At 43.2% G+C, this 25,266-nt stretch overlaps 1 protein-coding gene across 6 annotated transcripts in view; it reads left to right on the top strand.

Annotated features, from left to right (window-relative positions):
• szt2 (SZT2 subunit of KICSTOR complex) overlaps positions 1–25,266 on the top strand; it is a 126,913-nt gene that overhangs the window by 74,248 nt on the left and 27,399 nt on the right. For 5 of the 6 annotated variants that reach the window (XM_048252707.1, XM_048252708.1, XM_048252709.1 and 2 more), the window contains 7 exons: positions 2,222–2,495; positions 4,354–4,433; positions 9,193–9,321; positions 10,001–10,203; positions 12,670–12,778; positions 13,505–13,591; positions 14,175–14,249. In XM_048252707.1, the coding sequence (XP_048108664.1) occupies positions 2,222–2,495; positions 4,354–4,433; positions 9,193–9,321; positions 10,001–10,203; positions 12,670–12,778; positions 13,505–13,591; positions 14,175–14,249 (957 nt within the window). The remainder of the gene's footprint in view (positions 1–2,221; positions 2,496–4,353; positions 4,434–9,192; positions 9,322–10,000; positions 10,204–12,669; positions 12,779–13,504; positions 13,592–14,174; positions 14,250–25,266) is intronic. The other variant, XM_048252706.1, reaches the window with a different exon arrangement.

The following is a 25,266-nucleotide window of genomic DNA, read 5'->3' as shown; positions in this document are numbered from 1 at the left end:
CTGAATGCCATGCAGCACATTTGCGATTGCCGCTAGCCAATTGTGTATAGTATGTGTTGTTACATCTCGCGTCCTGTTGTGTGACTAGATGGGCTTGCTTGTTGGTAGGCCTCTCTGGTTCCCCATGTTGAAGTAGCTCCCCCATGAAGCAGGGCTGTTACGGATCTGCTAGTTGCAACTTGTGGCATGTTTGTGGCTACCACAAACCAATGTTGCTACCACGACACACAGTAGTTGTATCTTGCGTCCTGTTGTGTAATTTGTCTTGTTGGTTGGTTGTTTGATTGTTGGTTGGTCTCTGTGGCAACGCATGTTGTACCGTGTAACAGCCTGTAACAGCCTGTAACAGCATGCGCTGCATGTGCCACTACCACAGTCCAGCGGTGTGTTGTTGTTGTGTTGGATCTCACGTTCTGTTGTGTCATGTGAAACAGGTTTGTTGTTGATTGAAATCTTACCCGTAGCACAAGGAATTGAACTCCTCTCCTGTGTGTCTGAAACTTCTATTCTCATGCTCTCTCCCTTTCAATAATTTATTAGAAGTTCCTGTACCTACCAGGCTTGTGCAAAATTCCAATTCAATTCTTGAATTTCACTTGCATTTCAATTGAGGTAGCAAACAGAAAGCAAAATTGCAATTCGAATTGTGCACAACCCTGGTACCTACTGACCAAAAGTTACATATTTAGCTGTCTGTACTTTTTTCAGATGCAGTTGATGTTGTATGTGTTTCATACTTTATTTAACCCTTTATTTTATATTTAAATCCAACGTTTGTGACAAAAGAGTGAGGCCTTTGTATGTTAGTGATTTTCAATTATTGTAATTAAGGCTTTTTGAAATTCACTCCACCTTTCATCTCTTTCTCTCTCATTCATCTCTCTCCCTTCTGCCCTCTTTCTTTCTTTCTTTCTTTCTTTCTTTCTTTCTTTCTATCATTTTTTCTTTCTATCTTTTTCTTTGTCTCTTTCTTTCTGTTTCTCTCCCTCACATGCTTATCCTTCCATGTCTTTCTTTCTCTTCTCTTCCTTCTGTCTATGTGTTCATCCCTCCTTCTCTTCTCTTCCTTCTGTCTATGTGTTCATCCCTCCTTCTCTTCCTTCTGTCTATGTGTTCATCCCTCCTTCTCTTCTCTTCCTTCTGTCTATGTGTTAATCCCTCCATCTCTTCCTTCTGTCTATGTGTTCATCCCTCCTTCTCTTCTCTTCCTTCTGTCTATGTGTTAATCCCTCCTTCTTTTCTCTTCCTTCTGTCTGTGTTCATCCCTCCTTCTCTTCTCTTCCTTTTGTCTATGTGTTCATCCCTCCTCTTCCTTCTGTCTATGTGTTCATCCCTCCTTCTCTTCTCTTCTCTTCCTTCTGTCTATGTGTTAATCCCTCCTTCTCTTTTCTTCCTTTTGTCTATGTGTTCATCCCTCCTTCTCTTCTCTTCCTTCTGTCTATGTGTTCATCCCTCCTTCTCTTCTCTTCCTTCTGTCTATGTGTTCATCCCTCCTTCTCTTCTCTTGATTTTGTCTATGTTTTCATCCCTCATTATCCTCTTCCTTCTCTATTTGTGTTCATCCCCTCCTTCTCTTCTCTTCCTTCTGTCTATGTGTTCATCCCTCCTTCTCTTCTCTTTCCCTTCTATCTGTGTTAAGATCCTCCATCTCTTCCTTCTGTCTATGTGTTCAAATTCCTTCTCTTCTCTTCCTTCTGTCTATAATCCCTCCTTCTTTTCTCTTCCTTCTGTCTGTGTTCATCCCTCCTTCTCTTCTCTTCCTTTTGTCTATGTATGTTCATCCCTCCTTTTCTTCTTCTGTATGTGTTCATCCCTCCTTCTCTTCTCTTCCTTCTGTCTATGTGTTAATCCCTCCTTCTCTTTTCTTCCTTTTGTCTATGTGTTCATCCCTCCTTCTCTTCTCTTCCTTCTGTCTATGTGTTCATCCCTCCTTCTCTTCTCTTCCTTCTGTCTATGTGTTCATCCCTCCTTCTCTTCTCTTACTTTTGTCTATGTGTTCATCCCTCCTTCTCTTCCTTCTCTCTATGTGTTCATCCCTCCTTCTCTTCTCTTCCTTCTGTCTATGTGTCCATCCCTCCTTCTCTTTTCTTCCTTTTGTCTATGTGTTCATCCCTCCTTCTCTTCTCTTCCTTCTGTCTGTGTTCATCCCTCCTTCTCTTCTCTTCCTTCTGCCTATGTGTTCATCCCTCCCTCCCTCCCTCCTCCCCTGCTCTCTCCTCAGGAGCCCAACTCGTTCCTGAACTCCACCATGGAGGCGGAGGCGCTGCTGCGGAGCCCTGTGCCGCCGGTGCCCAGCAAGGAGCAGGGAGGTCGGCTGGGCAGCTCGTCGCGCGTGCTGGCCCCTCTGCACTTCCCCTCGGACCTGGTGCCCTTCGACGAGGCGCTGCGTGACGTGGGGGCCCTGCGGCCGCTGGCCAGCTCCCAGGACGGGGGGGCCGACGTCGTGGCCCGGCACGGGGCTCAGCTGCTCGACGTCAAGGCTGCGGAGCGCAGAGGTTAGAGACGAGAGAGCACACACACATCACACATGCAAGCAGACATGTGTACACACACGCGCACACACGCACACCCACGCACGCATAGACACACACAGAAATGCATAAACTTAGACACCATAACAACATAACATGCATGTGTGCAGACACACACACACACACACACACACGCACACGCACACGCACGCAAGCATAGACACACACAGAAATGCATAAACTTAGACACCATAACAACATAACATGCATGTGTGCAGACACACACACACACACACACACACACACACACACACGCACGCAAGCATAGACACACACAGAAATGCATAAACTTAGACACCATAACAACATAACATGCATGTATGCAGACACACACACACACACACACACACACACACATGCATGCACAGACTCACTTAGAAACACACAGAAATGCATGCACTTACCATAAATAAACATATCATACACATCACATATGCATGCTCACACACACACACACACACTCACACACACACACACACACACACACACACACACACACACACACACAGACATATATGCATATCAAAAATGCATGCAGACATGCACCCACAATACAGACAAAACACACACACACACACACGCACACTTATACACACACAGGTGAATTGCAGTCTTTTACTCCCATGGCAACAGAAAGTGTGGTCTGCAGTGCAGTGTACAACATGGGTGCTCAATATAACTGCAGTGTACAACAAGGGTGCTCAATATAACTGCAGTGTACAACAAGGGTGCTCAATATAACTGCAGTGTACAACATGGGTGCTCAATATAACTGGGGCGGAACAGAATTCAAGTTCAGTTCAGTCTACGGGTTCAGTCTTATGTTTAAATACACTACAGTGCACACACACACACACACACACACACACACACTGACACACTCACAGACACACTCACACACAAACAGGTCAAGGACACAAAGACTGCCTGTCACATGCAGTCACACTTGGGCACACAAACGTGTACACTCACACTCACACACACACACACACACACACACACACACACACACTGGCACAGCTTTTAAAATCCGCTCGCGTTACGTGCCCTTGAACTGCAGATTTCTCATTACCTCAGGAGAGAACAAAACAAGTAGCGCGAGACCCCATTACGGCCTAATTGGCTTGCCACAGAGCATTTGAATGGGCTATTATGACATTAGTTTAATGTTTTTACAATTCCGGTAGCTATCTACTGTGACACATTACTTCTCCCCTGACTCAATCCATCAACATGTTCATCTGAGATGTTATTTTCCCAGAAAAGAGGTCCAAAACAAATGTAATTGACGGTAAAGAAAAGTGTTACAGTATCTGCTACAGATGAAGATGCAGCTCTTTAACATCTGGTCCCACTGAAGTAATAAGGATGGGTCTGTTCATCGTATCCTCCACTCACAACATTGTGCTTCTCAAATCTGCTTTAGTGTGTGTGGTGTGAGGTCATTTAGATTAGTACTCAGAGAACAATACTGTAGCTTCCAGTCAACGTTATTCAAAAGTTCTCTTGATCTTGGGATATTTTAGCCATTTTTCAGTATGTAGGATAGGCCTGTTCTTTTTGGACAATATTGTGGTTCTCAGATCAGTTGTACTGTAGTACATGTGAGCGGTTCTATGTTCCCTATGGACGTGATGTTGTCATCACTGTCACTGTGGACATCAGTCAGTTTTGACAGGAGACAGGTGTATCTCTCTCCAATGAGCATGTGTGTGTGTGTGCGTGCACGCATGTACAGTTTGTGTGTGTGTGTGTGTGTGTAGGTGTGTGTGTTTGTGTGTATGTGTGTGTCCGTCATTCATTCTTGTCTTATCTCCGGCAGAGATGGAGAAGCAGTGTAAGATTGAGAACCTGTTTGTGACGTGGCAGCAGAGGTCAGCCCAGTCCAACATGCCCATATCGGTGAGTCTCCCCTCTTAAACACACACACACACACACACACACACACACACACACACACATTCTTACTCAAGTCAACATGTTCATATCTTTCCTTGTCATCAAATGAGACGCATGTACACACACTCCTTCCCCAGTCTCTTTTTTCAAATCGTTTTTTTTTCTTTTACAAATACACGCACACACACACACACGCTAGGGGTGTGAATCTCTCATGTAAAAGACGATACATGGGCACGATTCGATACAAGAAAAGATACATGTTCATAAAAAAAACGATTCAGTACGATTCGATGCAATTCGATGCAGTTCAAGAATGGAAAGCATTCTGAAAGATTTTTTATCATTTGCTCAAGGTGCACATTAATTTTATATTATCAGTTATCATGGTCATGGTTGTCAATTAGGGAAACAAATGTGTGAATATGATTATCTAAACTGAGGTTTGTTTCATATACTGTATTGAAATGAAAAAAGAATAGTCTACATTTCAGTCAAACACAGCAGCCAAATACAATTTTTTTTTATAGACTTTATAGATTTTATAGAGTTATATCTGATTGTTTTCATGGAGCTGTAGCCTTGTTGAGGTAAGACAATACCGAAATAAAATAAAACAGTGCTTAAGACACTCTTGGCCTTTTCTCATATAGCCTACAAGAATAAAATAGGCCTACATATCAATGAACTCTCTGGGTTTATTTTGTTCCAACAGTAGACCTAATGCAGAAACCTATAATGCCACAAGTCTGAGTGAATATGAACAAAATAATTGGCTAATAATTTGTGCATCGTTTTACCAAGGGCCAAATTATTATTTAACATTAAGGAAATCCCTTCATCAAACGTAAGGCTATACTCTACAGACTATCGTTGCTGTTTAGTGTTTAATTTTCGGCTGGATTTTGAAAAAAAAAAAAGAGTAAAAACTGTAAAACAAACGACCGAAAAGCGAAGTTGTCACATGCTTAAGTTGCAGTAGATGTATGGGTAATGAGGGTCATTTGACAACTTTGGGCAATGAATGTAGCCAAAAACGAACTGCATTACCCACAATTCCGTGCCGCATGATAGTTTCAAAACCGGCGTGGGATAAACGCCGCTTGGAACGTAAATGAGAGTCTGAGCGAACAGAAAAGCTTGTGAACCGATTCGTAACAATTAAATCGATAAAACGACCGGTTCATTTCAGTTTTATTCCGATACGGGGCTTCACGGATCGATGTAGCCGTATCTTACACGTTAAAAATGGATACCGATACGTATCAGTTAATCTTTACACCATACCTGTCAACCTTACGCATGTCAGTTATGTAATCCACCAGCTGCCTGCCTGCAGCCTACTTTGCCTACTTCTAAAACGCCAAAGCTGCTTGCTGTGGTTCCGAGGGAACAAGTTCAGTGTATCAACAACACTCAATAACAGTTTATGTGATGTGTTAATCAATTAAATTCCCAACAATTTCACAACAGCTAGTTCTGGAGTAGGCCATTCAACTAGCCCGCTTGCTTACGACGAGACTCAGGCTGCGCAGTTGGCACCCGCTTCCTTATTTGGGTTTTGGGTTGCCAGGTTTTAGCCTATGACAAAACAGTTGAAATTGAAACTGAGTGATTGTATGTGTAGGGTGTATTTCATACACAATCTGACAACCTGAATGGATCAATGATTTTAAAATTAAGTTTGATGGCCATCCATGCAAATTACGGGAGTTTTCCGAGAGAAATAACAAACGGGAGGGTGCTGGGAGATGACCTTGAAATACGGGAGAAACCCGGGAAAACGGGAGTGTTGACAGGTATGCCTTACACCCCTAACACACGCGCACACACACACACACACACACACACACACACACACACACACACGCACACACACAAACAAATATATAGATACAGGCCCATACTCCTCATGTAACTTGCACCATGTTATACACACATCTATATGTAAATGCATTCAAACACGTTCCATTATTTCACATCCACACAGTGCCACAGGGCTGTCAGTCACTCATTCACACAATTCCAAAAACAACACACACCTGCAACATGCCACGCTGTGCACACACACACACACACACACACACACACACACACACACAAATATATAGATACAGGCCCATACTCCTCATGTAACTTGCACCATGTTATACACACATCTATATGTAAATGCATTCAAACATGTTCCATTATTTCACATCCACACAGTGCCACAGGGCTGTCAGTCACTCATTCACACAATTCCAAAAACAACACACACCTGCAACATGCCACGCTGTACACACACACACACACACACACATATAGATACACATATATAGATCCCCATGTAACTTGCACCATGTTATACACACATCTATATGTAAATGCATTAAACACGCTTCCATTATTTCACATCCACACAGTGCCACAGGGCTGTCAGTCACTCATTCACACAATTCCAAAAACAACACACACCTGCAACTTGCCACGCTGTGCACACACACACACACACACACACACACACACACACACACACACACACTCACATCTCAGGAATATCTCTGTCTCATTTTAACAAATTCACACACACACACATACACCTCTAAATATATCTCATCCTTGCATTTGGTCTCACAGCTTCAAGAGCTGCTAAATTGACTTTGTCCCTTGTGAACTCCACATTTACAATTTTCTCTCTCTCTCTCTCTCTCTCTCTCTCTTTTTTTTTTTTTTTTTTTCTTTTCTTTCTTTCTTTCTTTCTTTCTTTCTTTCTTTCTTTCTTTCTTTCTTTCTTTCTCTCTCTCTCTCTCTCTCTCTCTCTCTCCCTCTCTCCCTCCCCTTATTCGGATGCGATGAGAAGTAACAGTGTTTGCATGGTTGCTGCCTGTCACAGTGGAAACCCTGAGATTGCTCTTCATTTGACAGCCAGAGAAATGACCAGTTAGCCCCGAGTACCCTAATGACCAGTTAGCCCTGAACACCCAAATGACCAGTTAGACCCGAGTACCCTAATGACCAGTTAGCCCTGAACACCCAAATGACCAGTTAGCCGCGAGCACCCAAATGACCGGTTAGCCCCGAGCACCCAAATGTCCAGTTAGTGCCGAGCACCCAAATGACCAGTTAGCCCTGAACACCCAAATGACCAGCACCCAAATGCCTGTGAAGAGCCTTGGGGTGGTTGGTGGGTTGGTGAGGTGGCATAGGTGGTGGTGGTGGTGGTGATTGGCTGATTGGAGCTTATAAATGTGTAATGATAATCCAAACCTGTGCTGTGTGTGTGTGTGTGTGTGTGTGGGCGTGTGTGTGTGGGCGTGTGTGTGTGTATGTGTGGGTGTGTATGTGTGTACGTATGTGTGGGTGTGCACTCAGCATGCAGAGACTGCACTGCACTGCACCACTCCAACCCACCCTTTGCTCTTTGAGTGTGACCCTGGTCAAATATTGACATTGTATCCAAGCTCACATACACAAACACACACACACACATACGCACACACACACACAGACAGAGCACAGCAAAGACACACACATGCACACACACTCTTACACACACTGCCACTCGCACTCAGACTCTGACATCCACTCTGGTCTGCTGGTATTCATACGAACACACCCCTGTGAACACACACGCACACCTGCTCACTCACTCGCTAACTCACCAGTTACAGATGAGCGTCTTAATTGGTACATGGAAGTAGTCATGCTAATGCTTACATGTGCGCACACACACACACACACACACACACACACACACACACACACACACACACACACACAAACACACACACACACAAGCACACACCAGATCCTCCTACTGCCAGTGTAATGAGATGAGGAGGGGAAATGAGCATTAACATGTGTACGCCTGGTCACACACACTCCCTCTCCCTTTCCCTGTCTCTCTCTGCCTCCCTCTTTCTCTCTCCCTCATTCTCTCTTTCCCTCTCTCTCTCTCTCTCTCTCTCTCTCTCTCTCTCTCTCTCTCTCTGTCTGAAGCTACCTTGTACATCAGTCTGCCTGTCTTCCCCCTCAACTACATTGATCCATCTCCACCTGGAGATCCATGCGGGTCCTCCCATGTTTCAGGGGCCCACCCCCCAAGGCCCCTGCAGCAAATGGCCCTTGATAGTGGGGACATACTCTCATGTGGCCCTGGCCTCTTGATAAATTAATAGCTCATGTGTAAAGTGAATGGAGCGGCTCGTATGTGGAAGATGGATATGTTAATGATGGTGACATGACACATGACACACGCACACACACACACACACACACACACACACACACACACAAATGCATGGTGTTCACACAGGGGCCGTGATGAGCGTGTGTGACAGTCGTACGCATCTGTCCCACTCGGGGGAGCTTAACTGACATGATGGACACGAGCGATTCTTCATCCATGTGTCTGTCGACAACAGCACTGGCATTTGCCTTGAAAAGGCATGATGGAATACAGTGTGTCACAGTGATTGTTGTGTGTGAATTGTATGCTTCCTGGGTTCCTGTGTGTGTGTGTGTGTGTGTGTGTGTGTGTGTGTGTGTGTGTGTGTGTGTGTGTGCACCTAGGGGTAAAGGTTTGGCGCCTGATGTTTGTTCTTGAAAACCCCGAGACCTTCTCTGAGGCTGTTCTTGTGTGTTATATGTCTGCGTATGTGCATGTCATTCATGCGTGTGTGTACGTGCGTGCGTGTGTGTGTGCGCGTGTGTGTGTGTGTGTGTGTGTGTGTGTGTGTGTGTGTGTGTGTGTGTGTGTGTGTGTGTGTGTGTTCCACAGGTGGCAGATCTGGACACTCTGAAGCAGTCGTCTCGACTGGTGCACTACTGTGCTACTCCGCTGCTCTTTGACCCCATCTTCCGCAAACAGATCCATGAGGAGCAGACCATCCAGCAGCCGCCTGTCAAGGTGACTGTGACTGTCATCACACACACACACACACACACACACATCCATATATTCACAGGAGATGGACCAGCCACCGGTCAAACTGTCACATCACTAATGCTATTCAAACACGGTCAAAGACACACACACACACACACACACACACACACACACACACACACACACACACACACACACATTGCAGGTCTGACTAACTTTATGCAGTCACAGCCCACACACACACACACACACACACACACACACATAGCCTTGTGTCAAAGGGACTGCTGTCTGACACTATCAGACCTCTCTGTCTAGCTCTTTCTTACACACACGCACACAGACACACACACACACACACACACACACACACTCATACCCACACTCACACATACAAGGTGACTCATCTCACTCTCTTCCATACACTCTGAGACACACACACTCGCAATCACAGCAGGAAGTCCAGTGACCGGTTGTGTTTATCTTGACCAACTCTCTGGTATTCACACACACATGAGAGAAAGTGGGCCTTGAGAGGCAGCGGTCATTCAACTGGCACCCTCTCCTTTAATTTAAAGTAGGTCAGTTTGAAGAAATGCCACAGATGTCGATTGTTAAGGGAGACAGCCTTGTGTTCGTCTCTTCTTTTGTTTTAATTGTGTGATTGCGTCTCCCCCCCCCCACCACATCGTGCTCCCAGCGGCGGCACAGGTCCAGCGACTCGGCGGCGTCGGGCCGGGACCGCAGCTACAGCACAGACTCGGCGGAGACGCTGCCCAGCCGCCTGCGGGAGGAACCCTGGCTGCAGGACATCTCCAACACCTTCCTGCAGCAGTACGTCCAGTACCTGCAGAGCATGGGCTTCATCCTGGTGCAGGTGCGGCCGCAGTCCCCCGCACGCAGGTACGTGGCACGCCAGCCAGAGGCTACTGTGCGCCAGCAGACTGACGACAATATTTGAAAAGTTTGGTTCCAAAACGCTATAGACCCTTTCAACAATAAAAACAAAAACAATGCTTGAACGTTCTATTTGGTTCCCAATCTACTTCCTCTGCATTAAGATAACATATGGAATGTTAAAACGGAAGCCTTGTGGGGCCAACTATGATGCTGATAATGGAACTCTCTTGAAAGGGTCTATATCTCCATTTTTTAAAAACATTAAAAAGTCAGGCTATTTAATTGTGTATTTCAGGTAATATCAATCAAATTGAATCACAATTCTACTGAAATTACTTGGAAAACAAAATGTAAAAAATATATTTATGAAAATTCATTAAAATGGTGCATATAGCGTTTTGGAGCCAAACTCTTCATTTCAAGCTTACTTCAAAATTTACCTACTTCACTGGCAGATAAAGTTTTAATGTTTTAATTTAAGAAGATTTTGACTTATTTTAAGTCAAATAATCTTACAAGAAAGATCAAAGTATATATCTTTATACTAAAAACAATACTAACTAGATTTGTTTTCTCTTAATATAAGATTATAACACTTGTTAAGATATAATTTGTTGCAGTGGGGACAGGGGGGGTTGTGTCAAGAGTTCAAGTGCACTGATCTGGGTTTGCAAAATATGTATGGGGGTTCACTGTTGTTAAGGTAGGGCAGGGTAAGGTAAGGTAAATTTGCTGTCTGAAACGATTTAGTTTGTAATGTGGAGCACTGGCATCATGTGCAGCATGGGTATTGGTCATCATGTTTTAGACATGCAGCTCAATAAAAACAAATCATTATTATATCCAAGGTCTTCTTGTCCAAAGACACTGCTTACTCCAATTAAAAGCCAATTTTGTGCTCTGCAGAAAAACGTTCAACGCTTAAAATATACTGATCCATTATTCATGGGACCTTTCTTTCCCTGGTGCACCTTGCCTTAACAATGTATCAAACTTAATTTGGATAGCGCAAAAATAAAATAGTTTTAATGACCAGCTACAAATAGATTTTTGTTGTAGAGCATTTAGAATCTGCACAAAGGGTGGGTTAGCGTATGATGTCATGGTTTATTTATTTTATTTCATTCGTTTGAACGAACAGCAGCACAACACAGAGCATGTTTTCTATGAGAACACAGAACACGTTTTCTATCTGAGAACATAGTTTTATTCCCCCCCCCCCCCCAGCCTGGCCTTTTAAAGTGGCCTCTTGAACAGCAAAAACAACTAAGCAATTGATGTGGGTGATGTGGTGATACATGCAGTGGTGCATCATGGGTCCTTTTTGAAAGCTTTAGAAATTAAGTTGCTGTTTTTTTTTTTGTCTTGTGGTTTGTGGAGGTCACAGTAAATGATCTCCTAATGCATTCTGGGAGTCCGGTTGCACGACTCCAAGCTCCTCATGACACATGTGTGATGTGATGCCAGTGGACATGCTGCAGATGCTGCTGGTGTGTGTGTGTGTGTGTGTGTGTACAGTATGTTTGTGTGTGTGTGTGCGTGCGTGCGTGTGTGTCCAGTGTGGCTGTAGATTGTGATTCATTCCATCATTACTGTAGCCTTGTGTGTGTGTGTGTGTGTGCGTGCGTGTGTCCAGTGTGGCTGTAGATTGTGATTCATTCTATCATTACTGTAGCTTGTGAGTGTGTGTGTGTGTGTGTGTGTGTGTGGTGTGTGTGTGTGTGTGTGTGTGTGTGTGTGTGTGTGTGTGTGTGTGTGTGTGTGTGTGTGTGTGTGTGTGCGTGCGAGTCTGTATGTTTGTGTCTTTTCTGGGCTAGGGAGGGTCAGTTCTGACCTACAGTAGGGTTGTTTAGCCTGAGGAGCTGAACTAGCTGTCCTTTGTGCCAGCAGCTACACTCATTTGTGGCATGTGGCTTTCTCATCCTCTCTTTCTCATCCTCTCTTCCTCATCCTCTCTTTCTCTCTCGCTCTCTTTTTCATCATCTCTTTCTCTCTCACTCTCTTTCTCATCCTCTTTTCTCTCTCACTCTCTTTCTCATCCTCTCATTCTCTCACTCTCTTTCTCATCCTCTTTCTCTCTCACTCTCTTTCTCATCCTCTCATTCTCTCACTCTCTTTCTCATCCTCTTTCTCTCTCACTCTCTTTCTCATCCTCTTTCTCTCTCACTCTCTTTCTCATCCTCTCATTCTCTCACTCTCTTTCTCATCCTCTCATTCTCTCACTCTCTTTCTTATGTCTTATACTTTTCTGTTATTTTCTTTCCTTTCCTTTTTTCTATCTGTCATCATCTATGCTCATCTCTCTCTCTCTCTCCCCCTCTCTTTTTCCCTCACCCCCCCTTCCCTTCTCTCCTTTCATTCTGTCTCTCTCTCCCTTATTCCACCCCCCTCTCTCTCTCTCTCTCTCTCTCTCTCTCTCTCTCTCTCTCTCCTCTCTCCCTCTCTCCCTCTCCCCCTCTCTCTGTGCAGTATTGCGCGAGCTCGAGCAGCCATGCTTAGCTCTCTGTCCACGGAGGGCAGAGGCTCCTTCTCCTCCTTCTCCTATAACAAGCAAAAGAGCAACGAAGACAGCCCCAAGGTGACATATACACACACACACACACACACATACACACACACACACACACACACATCCATGAAAAAACACACATGCACACACATGTACTGTACATTGTATCCATGAACAAACACTCGCATATCTGTGACACACACACACACACACACACACACACACACACACACACACACACACATACACATATTTGCTCAACCAAAAACATGTATTCATGAACACTCACCTATACATCTATACATGGTTCTCACACACACACATGCACACATACACATATACTGTATGCTCATGTTTCATGTTTGCACATACACCTGTATCCATGAATAAACAGGAATATATTTGTGAATCAATACATACATACACATACACACACACACACACACACACACACATACACACACACATACAATGTCTCACACAGCCTCTAGGTGAACCCCCCATTACCTTTCTAAATCACTTAATTCCATTTACTCTTATATTCACACACACACACACACACACACACACACAGTACATCTCCACAGTTCCATGTAGCCTTTTCTTTCTCTCTGCAGCAGACTAGTAGATCAAACACTACCACCTACTGCTTCCACACACACACACACACACACACACACACATTCACTCTCTCATTCATTAATGTATCATCCACACACTTATACACACTGCCCTGTGTGTGTGGGTGTGTGCGTTTGTGTGTGTGTGTGTGCCTTTTTTACCTCCCCTTTGCAGCAGCAGAGCAGCGGATCAGGAACTACCATCTACCACCTCCAGAGGGCGCTGCCTGGAGGGATTGTGCTGATGGAGCTTGCCTTCCAGGTAAAACGGTGCTCACACACACACACACACACACACACACACACACATACAGGCATACTGTCACATAGTCACACAGTCTCTCTGTCACACACACACACACACACACACACACAGTGACAAACATCCAGATGGGTAGTATGAGCTCGGCAGGGGTCTGCGGAGAGGGAGCTGAGAGTCTGACTGTGAGGGAAATGGTCTGTGTTTATCTCAGTGACTCCCTGTCTGTGGCCTCCACTCCCAGGCTTTTTACATGGATTAATATTTAAACACACACACACACACACACACACACACACACACACACACACAGGAGGAGGCAAGCAGAGGATCAGGAAATACCTGAGCCCTGCTGTCTGTGTGATTTCCATCCCTCCCCTCTCTCCCTCTCTCCTTCCCTCTATTCCTCCATGTCTATACCTCTTTTCTCTCCCTTTCTGTTCATGTCTGCCTCCTTGCCCCCCCCCCCTGCCATTCTCAATTTATATAGGCTTTACTGGCATGGCTATTAACTTCTTTCTTCTTTCTCTCTCTCTCTCTCTCTCTCTCTCTCTCTCTCTCTCTCTCTCTCTCTCTCTCTCTCTAGGGATGTTACTTCTGTGTGAAGCAGTATGCACTGGAGTGCTCACGCATCCCAATGGGACAAACGGTTAATTCCCAGGTAACATCACTGCTTGTGCCTCAGTGTGTGTCTGTGTGTGTGTGTGTGTGTGTGTGTTGCTCTCAAGGGTTTTGGGTAATCTGATTGCTCTTGTGCTGTCTATCTGCTCCTGCTCAGGGACAGTGGGAGAGTGTGTATTTTACACTCACACACACACACACACACACACACACACACACCAGTCCAGCATGTCCCTGTGTCAACAGCACCCTCCTAGGACAGAGTATCTGTCCATCTTCTTGCCTGTCACTACTCTCTATTCTTTCATCTTTCTCCATATATTTTATTACCAACGTATTTTCCCACCAACGTAATAACCCAATAATTGTTACGTTTACAGGAAGTTATTGCATTGGTGGGAAGGTTAAAAAAGTTAATGTAATCACTTCTCACCAATGTAATAAACCACTGATTTAGTGAAATGATATCTGTTTTTATCAATTGTAAGGGTATAGTTGTCAACAACTGTCACCATGTAAACCAATCTCATGACCATAAAGCTTTTTCCCCCATTTACTTGTTTACTTTACTATGATCCAGGCAAAGCTAGACAGACAGGTCCCTGACTCTTTATACAAAGTTGCTTTGGCAGCCATTGTGTTTCTGCCTTCTCTTCGTTTTTAAATGAGGGGGAGTACAGATGCAGGCAACACTATAGGCTACACATTACAAGACACCCTCGAAAGGCATAATTGTGGAATAGAGGAATTGAAAAGGAAATAGTCCTGATAGTCCTTTGTCAACTGACATGAACGTTGTTTTGTATGGTTAAGAATAATGCTGCTGATGGTCACTTTTGGGCCCACACCGTCAACTTCAAGGCACCTAAAGAACCTTAACCCAAACCATAACCCTTGACTAACCCTAGCGCCATCCAGGCAGCGCTGCCTTGAAGTCGACAGTGGGGGCCCAAAAGACCATAAATCCTGATAGTCTTTTGTCAACGGACATGAAGGTTGCTGTGTGTGGTTAAGAACATGCTCCTAACTTTTGAATCAATCATATTTTTTTTTTCTGTCAACCAAGACCCTAAATGACATGGGTACAATCACAAATGCTCGACTGAATATTTACTGGGCACACAGGAAAACTTCAGCATAGTTATTTCCATTTAAGGCAAGCTTCGCTCAAGATGACTGGCCGACTCTCAGCAATCAACTAAAGCGTGGGACAGTCCTGTTATCTTTTATAGACAATAGGAACACTTGTCCTTTTCCCTCCATATGTTAAGACGCAGCATCATGTTTGTGTGTCTGAATGTTGCTAAAAAAGGAGAACATGGCAAGCGTTCCTTCTAACAGTCATTTGGGCTCCCACGGGTCTTTTAAAAGCCGTGAAAATGTATGAAAATGAGGGGGGAAATCAAGGCTTAGACATAAATAGACATAGGTAATTAAAAGTGTTTGAGTTTCTATGTTCTGTTAGAGAAGGCAAGAGAACTACTTTGTCAGCCATCACTGAAACATAGCACTACTGATAAGCATGGACACATTCAAGCCTTTCTCTTTTGGGTAAGGCTATTTGCACCCCTGGTACAATTAGCAGTGTATGCTATTCTTACCCAGGTGCAATTAGAAGTGAATTCTATTCGTACCCGGTGCACACAGTAATATGTTCTATTAATACTTGGTATTAATAGTCTGGTACAAATGTCAGTGTATGCTATTTGCACCCCTGTGCATTTACTCTGGCATATTGATCACACAATGTAATTTTTTTTTAAAAATGAGCAACATTTTTTTTCGGGGGGGGGCGGGCGGGGTTCAACTTCCCATAGTCTGGAGTGAGACTATCGTCGATTTCATGCAAGATTGATAGGCAAGTCATTGGCCTCTCTTTGTGCTATTTTTGAAGACCTACCTATCAGTTGTTTCTGAGGGCGGGCTTTATCTCTCTCACTTTCTGTTACGCATAGCCTGCCTGCTATGGTCTGCAGCAGCGATATGACCAAGAAAAAAAAGAAATGTTAGCTAACAAACACGGGCCACATGCTACACTCTCTCTGACTATAAACTCAAGGTAAAACATCATATTGTTAGGATACTTTTCTTTTGCCCTCGGTGGGTTAAATGAAAGACTTGCTGAGGATAGGTTAGCAAGTGTTTACTATAAATTCACATTCAACGCTGGTCGTTTTGAATTGCTTTGGCGAACAAAAGCGACTCTGCACTGAGTGCGATTGTGAATTTAGCTCGGCTTAATAGTTTAATATTGTCTTGGAAAGTTATTGCTTGTTCACGAGTTATTTCATTTAGCATTATATTTTCCATGTGTCGATGATGGTTAGACATGACGTTCTCAGGGAGCGCAGACCTTTCCAAGGCCAAATGTAGTTATTTGCAACAAATCTGAAAGTGGACCTAGCAAAATATTTTGTCTTGCTCAGTGATAGGTGTTTAATTTGTTTGTTTTCTGTGTATCATATAGATCATAATTCTTGATTAGGACCTAGGCTTTTAGAGTAGACTGACATAAAACACCTATTGCTGAGACCCTCCCCTTTAGTCGGAATGTGATCATTGCAGCCTCAGTAGACACGAGAGGAGCAGAAAGACACCAACATAACATGAGGGATAGATGTATTTTTCTTCACAAAAAAATATCAAATAATAATTGATTGAAAAGAGGTACTAATAAACCAGACATGCTAGAACAAATACCAGAAAATGGATATCCACAGTACCTTTCTATCAACACCAGTGATTTTTATAGATAAGGATTAGGCTTTAAAACAGATTGTCAACATTTATGTTGTTTGGTCTGTTTTTGGCTGCATACATGAAGGCCAATGTGTTTTCCCTGGTTTGAGGTAATACTGACATTTCTTCAAGGATGGCAGGTCTGAAAATATCTTCTCCATCATTAAGTTATTCAATTAGGCTAAACATGGCCTTAACTCAAAACAGCTGTTAGGCCTACTGTTAGGACTGTCATTTTAGTATGTAAAAGTGTCAAATACAGCCATATTTAAATTCTGCCTACTGCACGTATATTATAATATAATATGATATTATTCAATATTCATTATTGCAGGTCTACCCATGTGCATGTAATGGAAATGTCGGTTAATCCCGATATCCCTTCATTTACGTGTTAAAATGTAAAATCTTACACCGCGGTGGCGGTGGCATCTTTCGGAAATATGTCACCTTTTTCAGCCCTTCTGAGTTTGCAGGTATGTAAGGTATGCTGTTTGCATCAATGTATAGTTAGAAGTGGATGCTATTCGTACCCTGGTGTATATAGTAATGTATGCTGTTTACACCCTGGTGTGTGAACTAGCTAATTGTTCTCTCCAGAGACGTTGGTATACGTGCGCACTCACTCTGCCAAAACGCATCATGCGGGAATTGAACCCCAATCTCCCACGTACTAACTAGGGGTGTGAATCTCTCATGTAAAAGACGATACGATTCGCATCTAGATACATGGGCACGATTCGATACAAGAAAAGATACATGTTCATAAAAAGCGATTCAATGCGATTCGATGCGATGCAATTGATGCAGTTCAAGAATGGAAAGCATTCTGAAAGATTTTTATCATTTGCTCAAGGTGCACATTAATTTTATATTATCAGTTATCATGGTCATGGTTTGTCAATTAGGCAAAAATGTGTGAATATGATTATCTAAACTGAGGTTTGTTTCATATACTGTATTGAAATGAAAAAATAATAGTCTACATTTCAGTCAAACACAGCAGCCAAATACAACATTTTTTTATAGACTTTATAGATTGTATAGAGTTATATCTGATTGTTTTCATGGAGCTGTAGCCTTGATGTAAGACAATACCGAAATAAAATAAAATAAAATGCTTAAGACACTCTTGGCCTTTTCTCATATAGCCTACAAGAATAAAATAGGCCTACATATCAATGAACTCTCTGGGTTTATTTTGTTCCAACGGTAGACCTAATGCAGAAACCTATAATGCCACAAGTCTGAGTGAATATGGAAAAAATAATTGGCTAATAATTTGTGCATCGTTTTAGCAAGGGCCAAATTATTATTTAACATTAAGGAAATCCCTTCATCAAACGTAAGGCTATACTCTACAGACTATCGTTGCTGTTTAGTGTTTAATTTCGTGCTGGATTTTGAAAAACAAAAGAGCAAAAACTGTAAAACAAACGACCGAGTGCGAGTTGTCACATGCTTAAGTTGCAGTAGATGTATGGGTAATGAGGTCATTTAACAACTTTGGGCAATGAATGTAGCCAAAAACGAACTGCATTACCCACAATTCCGTGCCACGTATAGTTTCAAAACCGGACGTGGGATGAACAAAAATGATAATTATAAAAAATAATACAGAAAACGCGCTGCTTGGAACGTAAATGAGAGTCTGAGCAAGCAGAAAAGGTTGTGAACCGATTCGTAACATTCGATATAACGACCGGTTCATTTCAGTTTTATTCCGATACGGGGCTTCACGTATCGATGTAGCCGTATCTTACACGTTAAAAACGGATACAGATACGTATCGGTTAATCTTTACACCCCTAGTACTAACCCATGTCTTTGACCACTGCACTATCTACTTCCACAACAAGAGGGGTGTTTGCAGATAAACCTATAGTTTATAGGCCTGTGCATCATATTCACAAAATTTCTGTTGACTAACAAACTGAAGGTTGTACTGAATGAAGATTATGAAAATAAAACACAACTTTTCAATCTAAAAGTTAATTTAAACAGATATTGGTGCCGAAACCTTTCAGAATTCTTCACTTTCTGCTGACGAAAAAATCAATGTCCGCCATGTTTTTTGTGCACGTCTTTTTGTTGTTATGTCATAGGGTGTGAATAGCTCAGCTGTGTGGCCAAGGCTATTCATACCAGGGGTGTAAATAGACACTCCGTTCTCTTTTTTAAATGTTGTTCCTGAGTTTCTGTAAAGCATAAAATTGTTGTTAACAATTAACCTTGATTCATGTCTTAAACTGTTGGGTCTTTGAATTTGAGGGAATTGGACCAGGGAAATCCTTGAAAAGTCAATGAATTTTAAGAAGGTGTGGGGACATTGGGTCAGATTAAATCTCTTTGACAGTGTACATGGTTCAAACTGATTAACGGTAAAATAGCAGACAAAGAGCACAACATTAGTTTTTTTCTGAAGGACCACTTTTCATTTATTTTTCCTGTATAGCTGAGAGGATTCCTGAAACCTACAAATAACTGAACTACACAAACTAGTCAAGTTTCTCTTTAACCCTTGTAAGGTGTTTGGGTCTGTGGGACCGTTTTCAATGTTTGCTAAAAGAAAAATCATGCTATTTATTATTTCTTCAAAGTCATACTCATTGGCCTTGGCTCATTTTCTGTGAAGAGCATAAAAGATAACTTATTTCCAATGACTGCACATGGTACACCCCCCCTTCACATAACTATTACACATGAGGTGTTCGGATCTACTGGACCCGAGTGTAACAATTGTAGGTGCTATGTACCTTAACTGTGTCCTCATCCTAACTGGGCCTGAGTTGTGTGTGTGTGTGTGTGTGTGTGTCTGTGTCTGTGTGTGTCTATGCGTCTCTGTGTGTGTCTGTATGTGTGCGTGTCTTAGTGTACATGTCTGTGTGCGAGAATATGGTCTTTCTGCACCTGCTATTTTCCACACAAAGTCACAAAATTGAATTCAATCACTTACCTGTTCTGATTAAGTTCTAAGAAATAAGCACCAATAAATGACAAAATATCTTGTTTCGATTTTTTCACCTTTTTTATAATAGAATTTTCTAATTTTCTCACAAAAAACGAAAAAGATCATATGATCATAAAAATGATTTCACAGGGGTAAATGGCAAATATGAACCATAAATCATGTCTATATAATTGGTAATTAAGCTAAAGTAAACATCTGTTAAGTATTTTTACAAATTGTTTGTGCTGTATTAATTTAAAAGCCTAAAAATGTGGTGGGTCCACCAGACCCGGGAAAATATGCTGTGTAACAAAAATATGCTTACAAGACACTTACGTGACAAAAAACACCTTACAAGGGTTAAAACACAATGTTATTACATTGAACTAACACTTTTTGCCACAGCAATGCATTTATCTAACAGAGTTATGTAAGATGAAGATTGGTTTAGATGGTGACAGTTGTTGACAACTATACCCTTACAATTGATTAAAACAAATATAATTTCACTAAATCAGTAATTTATTACTTTGGTTGGGAAGTTATTACATTAACTGTTTTTAACCTTCCCACTAACGTAATAACTGCCTGCAAACGTAATAATTATTATGTTATTAGGTTGGTGGGAAGTTATTACGTTGGTGGGTGTTCCACTCCCTCCCTCCATCTTTCATCTCCCTCTTTCCCCCTCTCTCTCATTCTCTCTATTTGTCATTCTTTCTTATCTATCACTCTATCTCCCTCCCTCTCTCCTGCGCTTTCTCTCCCTCTTCTATCTCACTTCTATCTCTCTCTCTTTCTCCTTCATTCCCTCTCTCTCCCCCTCTCTCTCCGTCTCCCTGGTGCTCTCTCTCTCTCTCTCTGTGCCTGTCTGAGGGGAGGCGTTTAGGCTGAAGTGTTTCCAGGTTGGCTGTGAATGCTGTGTAATTAACTGTAAATATTTGTAAATGACTGCTATGTTTGCTGCGCGTCTCCAGCTGTTGCCCCCCACCGGGAGGCAATGCTGCTTCTCTTTTTTTTTTTCCCTTTTCCTCCCGTTTTTTTTTCTCTCTCTTCGTCCTCTTGGTCTCACCTCCCCCTCTTCTCTTCGTGGGAAAACCCCATAAGGTGTGTCTCTCTTCCACAGCTGCTGTGGGTTTAGTTTTTTTTTTTTTTTTTTTTTTTTTCCTTTCCTTGATTCTTGGTGTTCTAGCCAATGTTTGCCATGCTTGCTGAAGGGACATGTAACATGTACAAGGGACAATGACTACCATCATGCTGTGTGTTTGTGTTGGTGTGTTTAATGCTTCCGTCTGTGCCTATGGTGTACTGCTGAGGTGACTGCCTCCTCTGGTGTGTTTTGAGCCGTGAGGCAAAAGCTTTAAAGATCAAGCCGGCACTCACATTGAACCCACATACACACACACACACACACACACACACACACACACACTCAAATAACCCCCACACACACATATCTTCCCCTCAGACCACATCAATACACAGGTGGCAGTGACTCTAGGCGTCTCGGTGGCCCAACCACAGGTTGTGCTTGTCAGGCTCGGTCAGTGTCAGTTTTCCGTCCGGTCCGCCTCGCCCACGGCTGCACCACATGACTCTGTGCTATGGGGTGCAGCACTAATACTCAGGTACCGCTTTGGTGTGTGTGTGTGTGTGTGTGTCAGGGTTGTGCACAATTCGAATTGCAATTCTGCTTCCTGTTTGCTACCTCAATTGACATGCAAGAATTGAATTCGGATTTAAGAGCCAGTTTCAATTCAATTCTGGAATTTTGCACAAGCCTGGTGTGTGTGTGTGTGTGTGACTAAGTCGTGACATGGCCTTTTGCCTTCTGATGCCTCTCTACAATCAGCGTTGCTGTTAATAAAACAGGGGGTGTTATGTGATGATGTGAGCATGTCGCTGCAACACCAATTTTCCCTCTGCTGGAGAGAGTAGAGGAGCCTCGGGTTGTCAGAATGGCCTTTGCTTCCCGCACTACACACAGAGGCTTGTATTTACCTCACCCAAGGCCTTGACCACTGGTGGACAGTGCTCAGTGATTTGGACCGCTCCATGCTGGGCTCAGGAAATAGGGTGGAGGTGGATAGATTGAGAGCTGGGAGAGCAGGGCATGAACTTGTTAACCAGAGAAAGAGAGAGAAGGGTAGAGAGAGAGAGAGAAGGACAGGAGAATGAGAAAGGGAGAGAAGGGGGGTAGAGAGAGAGGGGTAAAGAGAGAGAGTAGTCCCATCTAAAGTATGTGTATATGTATATGTATATAGTTCCGTCTAAAGTATGCATCTCTCATAGGAGAGAGAGGGATGGAGAGATGCACTGATGTAGGGAGAGAGAGGAATGCACTGATGTAGGGAGAGAGAGAGAAAGAGAGAGGGATGCACTGATGGAGAGAGAGAGAGAGGGATGCACTGATGTAGGGAGAGAGGGATGCACTGATGTAGGGAGAGTGAGAGAGAGAGAGAGGGATGCACTGATGTAGGGAGAGAGGGATGCACTGATGTGAGAGAGAGAGAGAGAGAGAGAGGGATTCACTGATGTAGGGAGAGAGAGAGAGAGAGAGAGAGAGGGATGCACTGATGTAGGGAGGGGAGAGAGAGAGAGAGAGGGGATGCACTGATGTAGGGAGAGAGAGAGAGGGATGCACTGATGTAGGGAGAGAGGGATGCACTGATGTAGGGAGAGTGAGAGAGAGAGAGGATACACACTGATGTAGGGAGAGAGAGAGAGAGAGGGATGCACTGATGTAGGGAGAGAGAGAGAGAGAGAGAGGGGATGCACTGATGTAGGGAGAGAGGGATGCACTGATGTAGGGAGAGAGAGAGAGAGGGATGCACTGATGTAGGGAGAGAGAGAGAGAGAGAGGGATGCACTGATGTAGGGAGAGAGGGATGCACTGATGATGTAGGGAGAGAGAGAGAGAGAGAGAGAGAGAGGGATGCACTGATGTAGGGAGAGAGAGAGAGAGATGCACTGATGTAGGGAGAGAGAGAGAGAGGATGCACTGATGTAGGGAGAGAGAGAGAGAGGATGCACTGATGTAGGGAGAGAGAGAGAGGATGCACTGATGTAGGGAGAGGGATGCACTGATGTAGGGAGAGAGAGAGAGAGGGATGCACTGATGTAGGGAGAGAGGGATGCACTGATGTAGGGAGAGAGAGAGAGAGGGATGCACTGATGTAGGGAGAGAGGGATGCACTGATGTAGGGAGAGAGAGAGAGGGATGCACTGATGTAGGGAGAGAGGGATGCACTGATGTAGGGAGAGAGAGAGAGAGGGATGCACTGATGTAGGGAGAGAGGGATGCACTGATGTAGGGAGAGAGAGGGATGCAGAGGGAGGCTGGTCCTGCTGTTCTGCGCCCACCGCATACTGAGAAGGGACAGCTCTCCGCAGTGGTACTCTGGCAGCAGAAGGACTTCTATACACACACACACACACACACACACACAACCTCATACTGGCATAACACACACACACACACACACAACAACCTCATAAGAGATCAACATAGAACTAGAGAATGTAATTCCAGGGAATTACGAGTGCATGAAAATGACACTAGGACAGACATTGTGGTTGCACAGCTTAATAAAAGTTGATAGTTTAAAAGTAGACAGTTTAAAAGTTGAATATAGATTGGGAGTTGATCACACTAGTTGACTGAAAAGCCCAGGCTGCCAAACAGTTGTGGGCAGAGAGAGGACACAATTGGCGGAGTCATAGCTGATGACAACTGACAGTTGGATTGGTTCAAATATTTCATAGGGAATTATTGTAGTGAGGACTTTTATTTTGAAACCGCTTTGGGCAGAGGAAACAGTTGACGGGAGTCATAGTTGATGACAACTGAAAGTTGGAATAGTTGAACAGTTAAAACGTTGGATAGTTTAAATGGTTAAATAATTTAATAGGGGATAATAGCAGTGAAGACTTTTATTTTGAAACAGTTGTGGGGAGAGGAAACAGTTGACTGGAGTCAAAGTTGATGACAACTGACTGTTGCTAGAGTAGTTATGGTGGTTGCTATGCTGGTTGCTAGGTTTTAACTGTGAATGTGTTTGCTAGGCTGTTGCTTGGGTACTTGAAGTCATTGCTAGGTTGTTGCTAGGGTGTCCATGGTGGCTACTATCAGAAATAAAAGAGTTACTACAGTGGTTTGCTAGTATAATCATCTTGGTTGCTATGGAAACTGACATAGATGCTTAATTTCAATGGTTGCTAGGTAGGTGGTGGTTTAATATAGTAGGCTAGAGGCATAGTTAATGATAACTGACAGTTGGAATAGTTGAACAATTAAATAGTTGGATAGTTTAAATGGTTAAATTATTTAATAGGGAATTATTGTAGTGGAGACTTTTATTTTGACACATTTGTGGGCAGAGGAAACAGTTGAACAGGATCTGTAGTCTTAAGAGAGCCAGATTGTATGTTTAAAGCCTGAGACAGACAGTTGCTGGAGGTGGCCGGAACCATATGGCTCTGGCCGGAACACTTGGCATAAGATTCTAAGTGCTCTATTGTGATGCCATAATCACCAATGTTAAGTCTATGGGGAAAATTGTAATAGTTTTTTAATTAATAGTTCAAAAAGTATAAAAGTTACAAATATGAAAAAAAAATACATTCCACACCTGTCCTAAGTAAGACCTAAATTAGCAGTTTGAATGAAGTTTCTACATTAAGCGGTTGAAGCTGCATTAAGCATGAAAAAAAGTTAGAAGAAGAATAAGAAGAAGAAATGGGATAACAGTAGATTGCATTTTCATGCACTCTAATTATTGACATAGACTATCATTTACTCACATAAACACATCTACACACACACACATCCATGCACCCACAAACCCAAACTAACAAACACACTAAAATTCTGAGTGTGGGGGGGTAGTTTTTTTTTTTCTGTCTCTCTCTAGGATGGACAGTTTCGTGAGCTTTCCAAAAAGTTTGACACACCAGCTTTCTCCACCACAACACTGATGGCCGTTACAGATGATATACAGCCCTACTCTAGTCACACACACACACACACACACACACACACACACACACACACACACACACAATGATTGATTTGAGTATTAGTGTTTTGTTTGAGGGAGTGAGTGTGTGTACTTGTGTGTGGGTGAGTGAATGAACGAGTGAACAAGTTGCCAATATTGTCAGAAGGGATGAGGGAGAGAGAAAGGGATAGAGAGAGATAGATAGAGATGGAGAGAGAGAGAGAGATAGATAGAGATAGAGAGAGAGAGCGATGGAGAGAGAGAGAGTGAAAGGGCTTTATTACTCTGACCTTTCTTTCTTCCCTCACAATCCTCTCTTTCTCTCACCTCTGTCTGTCTGTCTATATCTTCCCCTCTCTCTCTCTCTC

This window comes from Alosa alosa, chromosome 9 (assembly GCF_017589495.1).
Source record: "Alosa alosa isolate M-15738 ecotype Scorff River chromosome 9, AALO_Geno_1.1, whole genome shotgun sequence".
Lineage (NCBI taxonomy): Eukaryota > Metazoa > Chordata > Actinopteri > Clupeiformes > Clupeidae > Alosa > Alosa alosa.
The sequence above is the reverse complement of the archived record's forward strand: the minus strand, read 5'-3'. Positions and strand labels throughout refer to the sequence as shown.